This window comes from Myotis brandtii, unplaced genomic scaffold (assembly GCF_000412655.1).
Source record: "Myotis brandtii unplaced genomic scaffold, ASM41265v1 scaffold436, whole genome shotgun sequence".
NCBI lineage: Eukaryota > Metazoa > Chordata > Mammalia > Chiroptera > Vespertilionidae > Myotis > Myotis brandtii.
This window is the reverse complement of record NW_005366679.1, coordinates 2,438,575-2,454,578: the sequence shown is the minus strand read 5'-3', so window position 1 is coordinate 2,454,578 and position 16,004 is coordinate 2,438,575. Positions and strand designations below refer to the sequence as shown.

Here is a 16,004-nt window from a genome sequence, read left to right as displayed (position 1 = left end):
GGGGGTGGCAGGGGAAGAGATTGGGAGTCGGAGATACAGGCTGCAGCTACCCCCAAGGCTGGGACTTCTCCCTGTCTGGTCAGCCTCCGGGGGTGTGGGGGCTGGGGTAGGGTGTCCATGCAGGGGGATTGGAAGAGCTCCCTGTGGCTGCTTCCTCTTCCTTCTTTGCAGTCTGGGCTCCTGTCAAGCACTCTCCTCAAACCCCTGGGAACTTGGTTCAGGCTGCCCTGCCCCTCCATGGCTCCCTGCAGCCCCTGCCCCACTCGGCTCTCCAGGCCGCCCTCTTGTCAGGAGGCTGCCAGGATGCCCTGCTGTGGGGCCACCAGGGAGTATGCGCTAAGCCTTAGCTAAGCCCCCGGCCCTGCGTGCTTGGGCTGGCGGGCCCCCCTCTTTGCTCTTCACTCGCTACGCCGGCCTTCGCTCACTGCTCCTGCCCAGGGCCAGCCGGCTTCGCTCCGTCGCTTGGCGCCTACATATGCAAATTAACCTCCATCTTTGTTGGTGGTTAACTGCCATCTTTCTTGGCAGTTTATTTGCATATCGCCCTGATTAGCCAATGGGAAGCTAAAAGTTACTTGGATAAAACATAATGTCAATTGATCCAGTGACTTTTGTTGCTGGTTACCTAAAAAGCAGTTTATTTGAATATTTTAGCAAGACTAAATTTAGCTTGGATTATACACAAAACGAACATACAATAAACAGTTGTTGAGTGAATGAATTTTGAAAGAAATGTTAAGGCAAATATAAATGCTGCTGCTGCTGCTAATGATCATACTAGAACAACACGAGTTTTTAAATGTGGTATTTTATTGTTTTATATTTGGATAGGGTCTTTCCCTAGGAGTGAATGATATGGGCACTGTGCTCATGTTTATTTAGGAAGTGCTTTTGAAATTCAGCCCATTAGTTCCCTTTTGTTTTCAGACTCTGTTTCCCAATCACCCTACAAAATTTTAAATTTACTTTTCAGATAGTCTTGCCTGAGAAAAGTTGTTGCTGATCAGAAGGGTTGAAGTCCCTGTGGAGCGGGTAGCATTAGATATTTAGTCCTAAAACAGCTAGATAGGGATCTAGGCTTTAACATTCAAATGCTGGTTAGAGTGATTCTCTTTCAATCCAATGTTCTCAAAGATTTTCTGATTTGAGAAGGGTTTTAGATATCTTCTAACTCATTCTTCCACCATGCAGGGCATTTTAATCCATCATCCTTGACAGGTTGTTCTCGGACCTCTGCTTCAAGGTACTCTCTCCTGGAGCTTTGGAGATAACTTTATTCCATGACGTACAAGCTCTAATTACTGGAAAGTTTCCCTTTATGCTGAACGAAAATCTTTCTTTGGCATAGCTACTCATGGGTCCTAAGCCTAAACCTTTTACAGCCGTTTAGAAATGTCTTGTGCTACCTTTAAATAGAGCCACTGTTCTGAGGTGACATCTTTATTGGAATTCATCAAGCACTGAACCTAGGTCACGTATATTCTGAGGAAGAGAGCAGTGAAGGCTATGCTTGTGTAAACATGACATTTACCTGATCTGCTCTGTTGATCCTATCTGTAACCCTCAAAAGAGAAGAAAACAACAACACTGGATTTCCAAATTTTACAGAGTCAGAATTAGAAAAGGCCAATTCCCAAACTCAGAACTAATGGAGCCAATATTAGAGCACCTTGGCTGCTGTTCAAATCCACATACCTGAAATTGCCTGGACTGTGGACATCTGTTTTAATGGAGTTGACTGCATACTCTGGCCTGTAGGTCCCACACCACACCTAGGATAGGAATATAAGAAGGAAATGTTGTGCTTAAGTTTAATCAAGGATACTAGTTACTTGTTTGGGCAGGCTGAGAAAAAAGCAAACTTCCTACTGCAAAAATTAAATTGGAATTCTGCATTCCTCAACCATTTACTCTTTAAATACTGTTCAATGATAGGCAACCAGGAGCATAGGCAACCAGGAGCATAATTATCATTGATATACTCTGACAGTCTGTTATACACAATAAAATTTCGTCAAGTCAAACGATCTGCCACAATTGATTAAATCAAGAAAACTCAGCATGCATTATTTAACTTACTATAAAATTATAACTCAAAATGATTTTCATATCTATCAATCAAGAATGGTAGCATACCTGAGCAAAGTTCAAAAAGAAGAGTTGTTTGTGATTTAGGTCAAGTCCAGGAAGTAATTTTTCTTCGCCATTCTTTTTAACATAATTTTGATAGGCCTAGGCAGTTAGTGAAACAGAAACATGATGTTTAGCATTTACAAATTTATATATAAATCTATGCAAAAGACCATGTAACAGGTAATTAACTTTTTGTATCAGAATCATCATTATATACTTAGATATGGCAACCTACAACTATTTCATGGATTAGAAAGAAAACTAGAATTCATTTACAAATGCTTTGAAAAAACAGGATAATGATTAACAAATGAGAAGAGTTCAGCACACATCAAATGACCAACAAATGTCAGTTATCAATGGATGACTTAAATAAGCAATGAAAAGCTTATGTAAATGTTGTTCTACTGATAGATGGATAAGTCCAGCTAGTTGGAAGAATGAATTGCCAAGAGAGTCTGTAATTGCTATATTTAGCTTAGTTACTACTCTTAGCAAAATATACTCATAGCAGACTTTGTTTGGGTGATTCTTGCCAAAAGTTAAGGGATTCTCTTAAGATCCATTAGAGGCCTAATATCCTATGACTCTAAAAATAAGAATGAGCAATTATTTTGGCTCCTTGAAGACAAGACAAAACAAAGTGAACTTCAGTTACATTAGGAAAAAGGAATTTAGGTTATTTGAATGTCAAAAAGTGATCTCAAGTCAAGAGGATTTATGGACACTTGAAAAATGTAGTGTTCTTCTACTTAAATATACTTTAAGAAAGGAATTGACAACTACATTTTTGAGATGAGTCATTTCCAATTTATTACAAAGGAAAGTGACCAATTAGATAAGCAGAAAATATATTTCATTTCTTTCTATTTGCCATTATCATAGATTTATTGAGTCTCTACTAAGTAAAAATGCTGGGTAAATGGGGAATACTCGAGACTGCTCTTTCTTAGGGAGTTCACAATCTAGTAGGGGACAGAGCATTAGACATTATAATTTTGTGCATAATAAAATATTTGCACAAATTTATTTTGCTGCATTATAATTCTGTACTTATTCTAGATGGGCATCTCCATGGAAGTACCATCAGCCCAGACTTTGACTGGATTTTTAAATCAGTGATTCTTAATCTGGCAGTATATAAGAATAACTACAGGAGTATTAAGAGGCAAGATGGAGTGACAGGGATGGGGTAAACAGACTTTGACTGGATTTTTAAATCAGTGATTCTTAATCTAGCAGTATATAAGAATAACTACAGGAGTATTAAGAGTACCGATGCCTTCCTCTTCCAGGCAAGATGGAGTGACAGGGACGGGGTAAACCACACTCCCACTAAAACAACCAAATGATGGAAAAAACATATTAAACAATGGCTTGCATTACACTGGACACTGGGAAAAGGGGGAGTAATCTCTCTGAGATGGTGAACAAATAAGATGAGCCCTGTGATCGCCCCAGCTTATTGCCTTCAGTGTTTCCAGGCTACAACATAGAGAAAGGAAAACCCATCAGAGTCCAAGGGACTCCTAGAGTTGAGGACAAAAAGTTCAGGGATACCAAGGACAGGGCACTGAAGAAGAGAACACTGCATGGATAGAGGATCTCAAGCGATCAGATGGCCCTTTCGAATATTCACCTGAGTATGTGGGTATGCATGTGAGCAAACTACTCAATGCTAGTGAAGGAACCATGGCCAAGGATTAGAGATAAAAACGTCTGGTGTGCACACCTAACAAAAATGAAAGACCTCAAGATTCACACAGTAGGGTCTTGCCTCAGCAGTGAAGAATAATCGTCTTTAGACCGAGCAATTCCCTAGTCCCACTTAACAAGTTATAGAACCAAGACCCAACAGGACCACCAGACCATTTCTGAGGAATTTAACTGGGTCTTAGAATAAAGCTAAAAAATATAGGAAAGCAAAAATATTCAGCTCTCAAAGATGTAAAATGCCCAATGTCTTGCATCCAGTAAAAGAAAAACTACCAAGCATTCAAAGCAGCAGCAATTTACCATCTCCCAGGACTTGACGGGGATTCGTCCTTTAGGAAACTTTGCTGTCAGTGTAATCTCCCAAGTCTCACACTCTGATAATCCATCCATATTCACTGTCAAGTCACAGGCCCCACTGTCCTCTCTCCCACATAGTTCTGATGCTTCCTCTTCTTTCCTGATCCAACTACTGAGCCTCTCCTGCATGGATAGAGGATCTCAAGCGATCAGATGGCCCTTTCGAATATTCACCTGAGTATGTGGGTATGCATGTGAGCAAACTACTCAATGCTAGTGAAGGAACCATGGCCAAGGATTAGAGATAAAAACGTCTGGTATGCACACCTAACAAAAATGAAAGACCTCAAGATTCACCCAGTAGGGTCTTGCCTCAGCAGTGGAGAATAATCGTCTTTAGACCGAGCAATTCCCTAGTCCCACTTAACAAGTTATAGAACCAAGACCCAACAGGAACACCAGACCATTTCTGAGGAATTTCCGAGCAATTCCCTAGTCCCACTTAACAAGTTATAGAACCAAGACCCAACAGGACCACCAGACCATTTCTGAGGAATTTAACTGGGTCTTAGAATAAAGCTAAAAAATATAGGAAAGCAAAAATATTCAGCTCTCAAAGATGTAAAATGCCCAATGTCTTGCATCCAGTAAAAGAAAAACTACCAAGCATTCAAAGCAGCAGCAATTTACCATCTCCCAGGACTTGACGGGGATTCGTCCTTTAGGAAACTTTGCTGTCAGTGTAATCTCCCAAGTCTCACACTCTGATAATCCATCCATATTCACTGTCAAGTCACAGGCCCCACTGTCCTCTCTCCCACATAGTTCTGATGCTTCCTCTTCTTTCCTGATCCAACTACTGAGCCTCTCCTCCTCTTCCTTAACCCACAGTTCATTTATAAATGAACTGTGGTTTATGTTGAACAAATAACCTTACATCCTCATCCACTCCATGGAACATTCGATTCACCTTATCATGGGGACACCTTGTCAAGTAGACTTTGCTCCTTCTCCCACACCTGGGCTACCTCAGGGTTGGAAGAAACACTCAACATTACCCTCGCTCCTCATTGTTGCTTTCAAGACCAGTATTCCTCCACTCTTTGTGCAAATCCCTGCTTTTTCTTGTGCATCCTCCTTCAATCCTTGTTTAAATGACCAAGTAATGATATCATTTAGGGAGGGTTCACAGCTTTATCTTTAGCACTGAGAATAGTGCCAAACACAGAGTAAAGCCCTCATTGAGTATTTGTTGAATGCATGAGTTAATGGAAGGCTAAATGAGAATCTAAGGAACTCTTTGTGATAAACTTCTCTGGCCATAGTAGTTTGGATGACTAAAAGGCCACATGCTGAAACCGTATCACTTAGTCCTTCAGGGTATCATTGTAAATGAACTGTGGTTTATGCTGATTATAGTTCCTCAACACTTCTTCACTTGTTGTGAAACTGAAGGTCCTGTTTGGTACATGGATCAATGATTCTGAAATAATTCTTTTTATGAGGCCTCTTTTGTCATAAATTTATTTCAGAGATTATTTCTTAGAGAAAGGTTACCTCCTCTGTGGACTTGCCTATCTCCTTATTTCTGTTGATATAATGCTCCATGTTTCTTCTTCTCAGCTTCGTGTGTTCAGCTCAATTGCAACTGCATTGCCCCTGCTGGTTAGCATATTTACCATCCCCTTTCTCCTTACATTTTCCATTTTAATCTTTTGTTGCTTACATTATGTGTCTTTTGCAAAAGGCTTTGAATGAGTGAGTGAACGAATGAATATGATAAATATACACTCCAACCACTAAAATGGGAAAAATATTATTACTCACTCTGTATGCTTGGCCAATACCTCCATTATCAGCAATGTTTTCTCCCAGGGTATTAATTCCATTGATCTGTTAAAAACAAAAAATAAGACCCTTAACTACATTCTGATTGTTAAAAAGCATCAGTAATTCACTTAAGATTTGATATATCTAAAACTTTTCAAGAGAATGCTGATGACATACATGCTGTCCACCTGCTAGGTCCCAGGAGAAGTTTCCGTACTGGTACACCATGCATTCGGATTGGTCTTTGAAATTATTTGCAGACTGTTGTGTCCACCAATCAACAAGGTCTCCATCCTTGTTAAAATTTCTGCCTAGAATATATTTATTCAAGTACAATGAGAATTCATTACATCAAAAATTACAATAAGATATTTTTCATTCTAAGTGCCAGAACTGAAATACCACTGTGTGAGAGGACATTAAATTGAACACATAATGAGAGGAACTGTTATTCTTTCTCATTCAGAGTTGATGACATCTGGACTGCCAGGATTTTGTTTGCTGATGTGCCTTAGTATTAATTCAGATAGTTCACCGACCTGGCTCTTAAGATCTCAGCTGAGGCTGCCAGATAAACATTTCTGAAACAATGCCTTATATCTGTTAGATGGTTTCTACTGAAACCATGCCTGTTTCATTTGGTATTTTGAGATTTTTAAAAGGTCAATATTTTCATTCTGGCATTCATTTCATACCTCAAACTCTCGTAACATATGGTGGACTCAGTTTCCCTCTACTTCAAGTACAAAGCAAAAGTCACCTTTCCTCCTGGAGCTTTCCTGCTAACCCTAAATACATCGATCTTTTCCTTTTGTGAGGTATATTTATCGATGTCATTTGATTTGACACTGAGTTTTATTATCATCTTTTTAATAGTCATCCATGATGTAGTAAGAAAATGGCTATGAAGACAAACTAGCTGAACTCACATCCTCATTCCACTAATTTCTAGCTTTGTGACTTTAAGTGAGTCTTTTATGTGTCTCTATTTTTTCCCCATTAATAAATGGAAATAGTATTAGTATCTACCTGTGAAGACTACTGTATAGCTCATTGAGTTAATAGACATTTAGTGAGTCCTTTTCAAAATTGTGCCCTTCACATCTCCTTTTCTTTCTCTGGATCTCTAAAGGTCTAGTTAAGGTGTAATTATTTTCTCTTTATTGTTCTCTTTCTATTTTCTTTCTCCTTGCAAACTGATATTTGGCATAGCTTCAACTATCACCTCTTTACATATCTCCTGACTTTACTACTTTTCTTTTCAGTTTCACTGAAACTCTAAATCTATTTTGCCAATCAAAAAACCATTTTGCATTATGTAAATATTTAAGTGCCCACTGTTTGCAAGGCCTAAACTAGGTAGTAGGTTAAGATGAAAGAAAAAAAAAGAAGTCACACATCACAAGCAGTTTAAGACTCTTAGGCTTACGGGCACCTTAACGTTTAATTTTTTATATCTCATTTTAAGATGTGGACCTTGCCCTCTGGAAGTCTGGAGAACTAAGACATAAAAACTCATAAAATAAGACTAAATTTATCATCAGTGTTTTCTCAATGTGAATATTTGCTTTATTCCGTCAGGGCTTACCTCACTACTAGAAATTTCTGATCTTCTTAAGCAACAATTTGAAAGGAACACTAACAGTGTGGTGATTATTAAGCCAGTGATACATGGATGAATGTTATTTTTGTATTGCTAAATTATAATAGCTCTTAATCAGGTTTCTGAGGCTATATCTCTGCCAAAGGAATGTCAAGTGTACTTTACCACTGTCATCGAAGCCGTGGGTAATTTCATGTCCTATGACCATGCCGATGCCCCCGTAGTTCAACGATTTAGACTGCTGGGCGCTGAAGAAGGGGGGCTGCAGGATGCCAGCCGGGAAGACTACAAGGAAAGAAGATGGTTAAGGATTACTTGTGGCTTTATTTTGGGATTGCAGGCCTGGAGTTGGCTTCTTGCCTGCTTAACTGTTTTCTAGTATGTCCCGTTTCATTTAATTACATACAAAAATCTTTTGTGATAGAAACACATGCAAGCCTTTTATTATTAAACTGATAAGAACAGATACTACACTTGATCTTAGCCAAAAGGCCGAGAAGCGATAAGCCTTTTATTATTGATGATAACAAAGAGTTCATCCCAGAGTGACACCATTAATCTGTGATTTAGAACCATAATCTACTTGACAGTCTTAGTAAGATTGTTTTCTGCCAAAAGGAGTTTAGAGCAAGGGGTAATTATCATCTTCAATCAGAAGCTCTTTTCCCCACTGTAAATATTTGGGGGAAATAGTTACTTAATATCACAAGTATTATTTTTAATGTTAGCTCTAACATTTTACCCAACTTTAATGGCTTACTAAATAAATAGAGCCTCTCAATGGAAGGTATCTCAAATCGCATACCTGTATTTTACTTTCATCAAGAAATCTATGACTGTATATTTCCTTTATGATTGTTGTTCTTTTTCTTTACTGGCCCACCTCTTACCCCCCAACACCTCAACTATTAGCCCTTGGAGAGCAGAGATTTATGTGTGTTTTTGAGTTGAGCTTTTTTCAGTTCACGATCTCCAGCACTTAAAACAAGAATAGTGCCTGGAACATTCTAGGTGCTTAGAAAAGGTGTTAAACAAATTAATAGCCTTCTATATATATAAAAGCCTAAGTGACCATTACGACCGGTCAACCAGTCGCTATGACGTGCAATGACCACCAGGGGGCAGACACTTAATGCAGGAGCTGCCCCCTGGTGGTCAGTGCGCTCCCACAGCCAACCTCCAGCGGCTGGCCAACCTCCCTCGGTCCCTCCCCTCGGCTGGCCAGCCCTGATGGCCCCAATGGGGACTGGGTGGGACTGGGGGAGATGACCCTGATCAGCCCCAATCTCACCGGCCAGGCCAAGGGACCCCACCCATGCACAAATTCGTGCAGCAGGCCTCCAGTAATAAATAAGTGAATAAATAAATTTACTACGGTGTCCTAAAGACTTTAGTAAATAACAATTTTATGGGTCTACTCTGACATCTACATTAACTTGTTAACTTTCTACAGTTAGATGTCTTATTGTTTAAATTTCATGTGTCAAACATCAAACTCCTCATTTTCCCCTGTAAGCCATCACTCTTTTGACTTTATTATTTCTATTCATGGCATTTGAGGGGTCTCAAGTCACCTAAAGTGAACATTTTCTGCTTATCTCAGATGCCTCCTTTCTTTAACAAAGTCGTACGCAGTCTACTTAGTAAAAGAATGGATCATAAAAAATAAAAAATAAAAAAGAATGGATCATGCAGCCCAGCTGGGTATGGCTCAGCAGATGATCATCAACCCAGGAACCAAGAGGTCACTGATTCGATTCCCAGTTAGGGCATATGTCCAGGTTGCAAGCTCGATCCCTAGTAGGGGATGTGCTGGAGGCAGCCAATCGATGATTCTCTCTCATCGTTGATGTTTCTATCTCTCTCTTCCTCTCCCTTCCTCTCTGAAATCAATAAAAAAGAAAAGAAAAGAATGGATCATCCACCTCCCTTCTAGAAGCGGCTCTTCTGTTTTTCGCCTCCTATCAGCCTTACCCACACCATCCTCGTTCACAGTCTCATTCCTTGCCTTAGAATTTCCTTGCCTTAGAATTAATTTCCTAATTGCTCCTACCACTTCCTATCTCACCCACCTATAATGTATCCTAAATCTAATCTATCCTGCAGCAGATTGAAGTGCAACTTGACTCATTACCACTTCCCTGCTAAAAAAACTTGAACGGCTTACAACTCTCTAAGGAAACACCCGCCTCCCTCATGCAACTCCCTTTAGTTCACAGTGCTCATAATTTAGTAACTTTATTTTTCATGTTTGAAAACTCTAGTATCCACTGAATAACTGAAACATTATGTTCTGGAACAAAAAATATCATTAGTATAATATCTATTTGCTTGCAAAGCCACGGGCCATCGCTATGTGGGATACCAGGAGCATATAAGAAGTGCCCTGACCTTAAAAAATTTAATATCTAGTCAACACCAAGTAGCAAATATTGGGGTGGATATAACATAGGTTTGCATGTGTTTCAGGGCTAAAAATTAGATATTTACAGAGACTTTTAAAATACACTGGGCAATCTAAGTGCTCCCCAGACATCTAAAAAAAAATCTGTAAAGTTGCTATAGCATTCAAAATGACCAAATAACAACAACAAAAATACTTTTGTCCTTGGTGAATTTTGATGAAAGTTATACCTCATATGTGGCTGCCTAAGCTATCAACAGTGCCAAGAAATAACTTTTAGCTTAAAGTATAAAAATTATGTGTGGTACTTTATTAACTGAAAGTGAACATTATCTCCCACACTATGTACTCTGATTAAAATCCACCCATTATATAAATGCTCTTATGAAACGTGCTAGCAAGACTAAATGTTATCTGTAAAGATCCTGCTGCTTTAATTATACCCTAATATGCCATTCTTCAGGCGAGTGATAAGATTTTTATGGCTCCTATTAAATACTAGTCTTCAAGTTCAGCTTTGCAAAGATGATTTCTCCTTTTTCTCTGTCAGCTAAACCTCTATGATGAGGCTTTTTGCCATTAGCCTTATCACTCTTACTAGGAGACTTCACAACTCTTCATAATAACCAACTGCTTAGTTGTGCATATTTTATGGATGTCAACAAGCTAGTTAATTAAATAAGTCATTAGTCCATGAAACAAAAGACTAGGCTTCTCCCTGCTCCCTCCCCCTCACTTCCCTGGTTCACGTTTTTAAGGCTGCAAACAATTCAATTTTACAATCTTTGATATAAAGTTCATGATTATAATTAGGTAACATCAATTTTTGGTATAAAAATTAAATTCTTTTTATATCAAATATTTGGAAATATTTACTCTTAATTTTCAAGTCTGAAAATAAGACTCCTAAGAATGAATGAGACAACTTTAGAAAACTTTCTTATCTCAAGATAGTCATGGACCATCCAGGCTGGACAAACTAAATATAAATAATCTACAGATTTCCTAAAGTTTAAAAAAATTTTGGATGTTAATGAAAAAGGAGAATGCAGCAGAAGAAGTAAGTATTCCCTTCTGATGTGATCATTTCCTTGGATGAGATTTTAAGGTTTAATAAGATGATTGAATAATGCCTAGAACTTATAGGGAAATATTTGACAGCAGGAAAGGTTTCCAGAGCTCCATGGAGCAAATATACAAGGAATAGAAACCAGTGAGTGAATTAAATACTTTCAGTGTACTTTGCTGCCATGGAAGATGACTATTTTTTAGTTGATGTGAATTGGTGGGGTGCATAAAAATTGGAATGTAGCCTACATGTATAAATTATGACAAAAGGTAGCAACTGAAAAAGGAGAAATTATTACAATGAATAACTCCCTGTATGATAGGAAAACATGCTATTTTTTTAACCATAACATAACAAAAACAATCCCATGCGATATTGTATGCAATTTAATTGGGGTATTTGTGTGAAGGTGGAAGGGTCATCTATGACACACATGTTATTTTATACCAATTCTAATTCTATAATGCACATGATACCAAATCCATGAAGACAATGTTGCAAACATTATATATTTGTGTATGTATACACACACACACACACACACACACACACACACACACACACTTTTATCAAGAAGTAAGAGGGAGATCAGGACCTTCAATTATTTTTAGTTAAGACAATCCTCACTTTGAAGATTTCAATGAATTGTCAAAAGAGAAAACGTTTCATATCAAAGATTTCTCCTCTCAAATGACACTTTCCCTTTCTCTGAACTGCTATTATTAGCAGACAAGCGTATGAAAAGAAGTTAACAATTTTTTTAAATTTGGTATTTCCTTCGGATGAATTTATCTTAAGAATCTTAAAAAATGTCTTTCTTATATATTAAGAATGGGTATTGCAGCCAATTCTTGGTTATTCAGAGGTTAATGGTCTACTTTGTGAAATGTTAGGCCACTTTTACCCTCATTTTCTTTTAGCTGTGTGCTTGTTTGGTTTGAGGGCATTAAATACAAAATGGGAACATTCCCAAGTCTTCTCTGATAAGAGAATCTTTGACGTGGAGCAATTTTGAGCCAGCTCCATAAATATGGGGTAACTCAGAGCCAAACAAGGATCTGTCTGGGCGTGACCTATGTGGACCTGCTCTAGAGGAGAGCTGAAGACCAGCGAGGTCTTATGGAGGGTCTGACTGGCTCTTCTCGTTGGCCTGGCTCAGCACTAGGTCTGAGAGGATCCAGGGCCCTTCCTGAGTTGGATTAAAATGAAGCTATATCCCTTAGTCTGCCCTAACACAGAACCAAAATCCAGGCTGCCTTACTTTGCCTTGGGATTCCATTAAAGGTTATTTATCCCATTTAAGTCCAAGTCTAGAATGAACTAGATGTTACACTGACAGAATTACTGAGCATCAAAAAGAGGTCTTCATGCCCGGCTGGCATGGCTCAGTGGTTGAGCATTGGCCTATGAACCAGGAGGTCACGGGTCATTCCCATTTAGGGCACATGCCTGGGCTGTGGGGTCCATCCCCAGAGTGGGGTGTGCAGGAGGCAGGCAGTTGAGCATTGGCCTATGAACCAGGAGGTCACGGTTCATTCCCATTCAGGGCACATGCCTGGGCTGTGGGGTCCATCCTGAGTGGGGTGTGCAGGAGGCAGGCAATCAATGATTCTATCTCATCATTGATGTTTCTCTCACTCTCTCTCTCTCCTTTCCTCTCTGAAATCAATAAAATATATAGTTTTTTAAAAAAAGAGGACTTCAAAGTAAAGACTCTTTAGCAATAAAAGCACTTCTAAGAAAAGGTTTCAGTGGTTTCTAGGACCACATTACAAAGGATAAACAGGTTCCGAGTTGATCATTAAACAGGCTCTGGTCTGAGTTTAGGTAATCATTCCACTAGCTGGGATGTGTATGAGCCCAGAAAAGACTTTGAGCTAATTGATTTTAACGTGGTGCACATGCCTTACTTATTATCTACATGTTATATAAAAACAAACTTTTCTGATTATCCATCATTTGCATGTCACATACCAAAGTAAATTCCAGCTGGGTTAAAGATTAACTCAAAAAATAAAAACCATAAAAAATACAAAAGAAAATGCCGATAACTTCTTAATTAGAAATAAACCATTTACCTAAAAATGAGAGTATTGCTTTAAAAAACTACTTAATATGATTTGTACTGATTTAAAATTTGCAACTATCATGAAAAGAGATACATAAATAAATTTACTTTCAGAGTATATTCAATAAATCAGTAACTCGGCTCAGCTATACTTTTATGGGTAGTATTACAAACTAGTCATGCAATTCACTACAGGTTGAAAACAATAAAGGAATAATAAAGCATTATTTAGGAATAGATCTTACCTATTTGATTTCTGCCTGAAGAATAAAATGCATTGACTACAGCTGGTCCGCTTATCCACCTATGGAAAACATGATGAGACGTTATAAATGACACTGCATTGTCTGATTCAATCTACTCAACACAATAAAAGGATTGTTACTATTCCCAGATGAATGTTCACTTTCTGCTTGAAATATGATCAACAAATTAAAATTAGCTCACTGGGTGAGAAAGCTCATTTGAAAGTATTTCTACTTGAAAAATCAGAATATATCCAGGTCTGCAATCTGTTATTTCATTTGCATGAAATCTATCTCTTCAGGAATTGCAATGGATTAAAGTTATATTGAAATGAATTTAACTTTATGTTCCCGATACCAGGTAACTATGGCCAACAATTTTGGAGCAGTTGACAATACATGAAGAGATAATATGCCTCCGATTATTGCTGTTTAAAGTTATTTTTTAAAAAGAGACATTCCAGCTAACTGAGCAAAGGTTTATTTTTGTATGATGACTATAAAATGAAATCCAGGTGGTTCTTAAATAGATTTGTCTATCTGTGTATAGCATGACTTAGGCTCTGAAGAGAATCTACAGCTCTTATAAAATACAACATCTCAATTCAGAAGACTCTAGTTTAGTTGATGAAGGGGGTGGGTGACTGGATAAAGGTGAAGGAAATAGCTAATGAATATATATGCATACCCCATGGACACGGACAATAATTTGGTAAAGGCCTAGGAAAGGGGAGTTGGGGGAGAGTGGAGGTGGGCAAAGGGAGGGAGGAAGGAGGGACTCCTATACTAATGTCAACATTAAAAATTAAAAAAAAGAGAGACTGAATTAGAAAATGGAAAAAAATAGCTCTCAGACAGTAATTCAAGGATAATGTTAAGCTAAAGGATAGATACCAATGTTCCCTTGTCTTTCTATACATACGTTACAAAGACTGCATATCAATAATCATAATCAAGTACTTTTGTGCGCCTGGAGCATTATTTCCATCTTAATAGGATAGATACCAATGTTCCCTTGTCTTTCTATACATATGTTACAAAGACTGCATATCATCATAATCAAGTACTTTTGTGCGCCTGGAGTATTATTTCCATCTTAACAGACTAATTAGTTAAATATATATGCCTAATAATAGACTAGTATACATCCTTATGTACTAATTGAAAAATGGACACTGATTAACTTCAGATTAATCTCTTAAATATCAGCACACATGCAAACACTTAGAACAACTTCATTGCAGTTATTCCACTTTCTGGGCAACAATTAGTGTAGCAATTATTATCCTACTCATGCAAGGAGCTTACAGTAATTAGTACAATGAGGTTAAATCAGAACTGTTTCCAGACCCTGCTTTGTGAGGTGAGCAGTACAAAGTCAGCTGCCCAAGTCAGCATTTTAGCTACAATTTCTCTAACTATGGTGGGAGGTCAGATGTGAGTCCCATTTTGCTCTCTTAAAAATAACTGTGGGAGGGCCAGATATAACAAGTGTCTGATAAATTCTAATTAAGTATGGGTTTTATCTCCAATAACATGACTAAGATATTTATATGAAGGATTTGGGATTTTTAAAAATCCAGATAATGTTTCTGTGAATTTTTCCTTAGGAAGAAAATAAGTTTGAAGATGGAGAGTGTGGGAGGAGGGATGGTTGATCAATGTGTTCCTTCTTTAGTTTGACGGTGTTGTTTTAAACAGAGAAAAACAATTTTCAAACAGGATGCTGTCTGTGACTGACATATCAGTCCTCCCTAATTTAATTGCAGCTGAGTCATCAATACTTTAATTTCTTGAAGGTTGATGATTACAGTCATATAATCTTATTTATTTTAATTAAACTCTTCTTGCTTCCCACATGATCTGTGGTGACTCACCACAAAAACATGTATTTGTAAACACAGGGAGGCCAGACTAAAACCAAGAGATCAGAAACTATATAACACAAGTAGATTTTGTTTGTGTGACCAAAAAATATTATGAAAGAAAATATTAAAGAAAATATTTATATGAATAAAAATCATGATCAGGAAAAGTGACGGATTAGGTCTATCATATATATACGTCACACAGTTATCATGACTTAGGTTCAAATATGATTCTAAGTTGTATGAAAAATGTGCTTTCTTGTGGTGACTTTAGAACAGTATCTCTGACGTGTCCTCAACACTTTGATAGCAACTATGTCAGTAGGTTTTATGCAAAAACAGCTTATACTTAGTTTGTTATAAAAGTTAACATGTTTCCAGGTCTCAGCTGTTTTAAGGTTCAGTTACTCAATTATACACTTCCGATGTAATGATAGTGTACTCTGCAAGGGCTTTTATGGGTAATCGCAAGTAATAAGCAAATTATTTGGTTCTGGATTCAGGCACAATGCTAATCTTGAAATACAAAAGGTGCCAACCCAAACATTTAAAAAAAATAATTACATTACAGAGGAAAGGAACTAGACATATGAAACTAATATTTTAGACAGCAACAGATCTCAAAAGTAGGACATAGATGAACGAAGTTTATATTACCCATGTCATGTTTATTGCTTTTGTAAAAATAAATGTCGTACCTTTTGTTTGGTGCTTTCCTGCTCTTCTGTTACATTACTGTGAAAGGCTTAAGATTGCATTTTGATTAATGTT

General features: G+C 37.8%; 1 protein-coding gene across 3 annotated transcripts in view; it reads right to left on the bottom strand.

The window, feature by feature from the left end:
- The window catches only part of MME (membrane metallo-endopeptidase), a 109,596-nt gene that overhangs the window by 10,906 nt on the left and 82,686 nt on the right, over positions 1-16,004 (bottom strand). For all 3 annotated transcript variants that reach the window (XM_014546225.1, XM_005874414.2, XM_005874413.2), the window contains exons 17-22: positions 13,366-13,424; positions 7,745-7,864; positions 6,154-6,287; positions 5,974-6,039; positions 2,137-2,232; positions 1,696-1,772 (exon numbers count right to left, since the gene is read on the bottom strand). In XM_014546225.1, the coding sequence (XP_014401711.1) occupies positions 1,696-1,772; positions 2,137-2,232; positions 5,974-6,039; positions 6,154-6,287; positions 7,745-7,864; positions 13,366-13,424 (552 nt within the window). The remainder of the gene's footprint in view (positions 1-1,695; positions 1,773-2,136; positions 2,233-5,973; positions 6,040-6,153; positions 6,288-7,744; positions 7,865-13,365; positions 13,425-16,004) is intronic.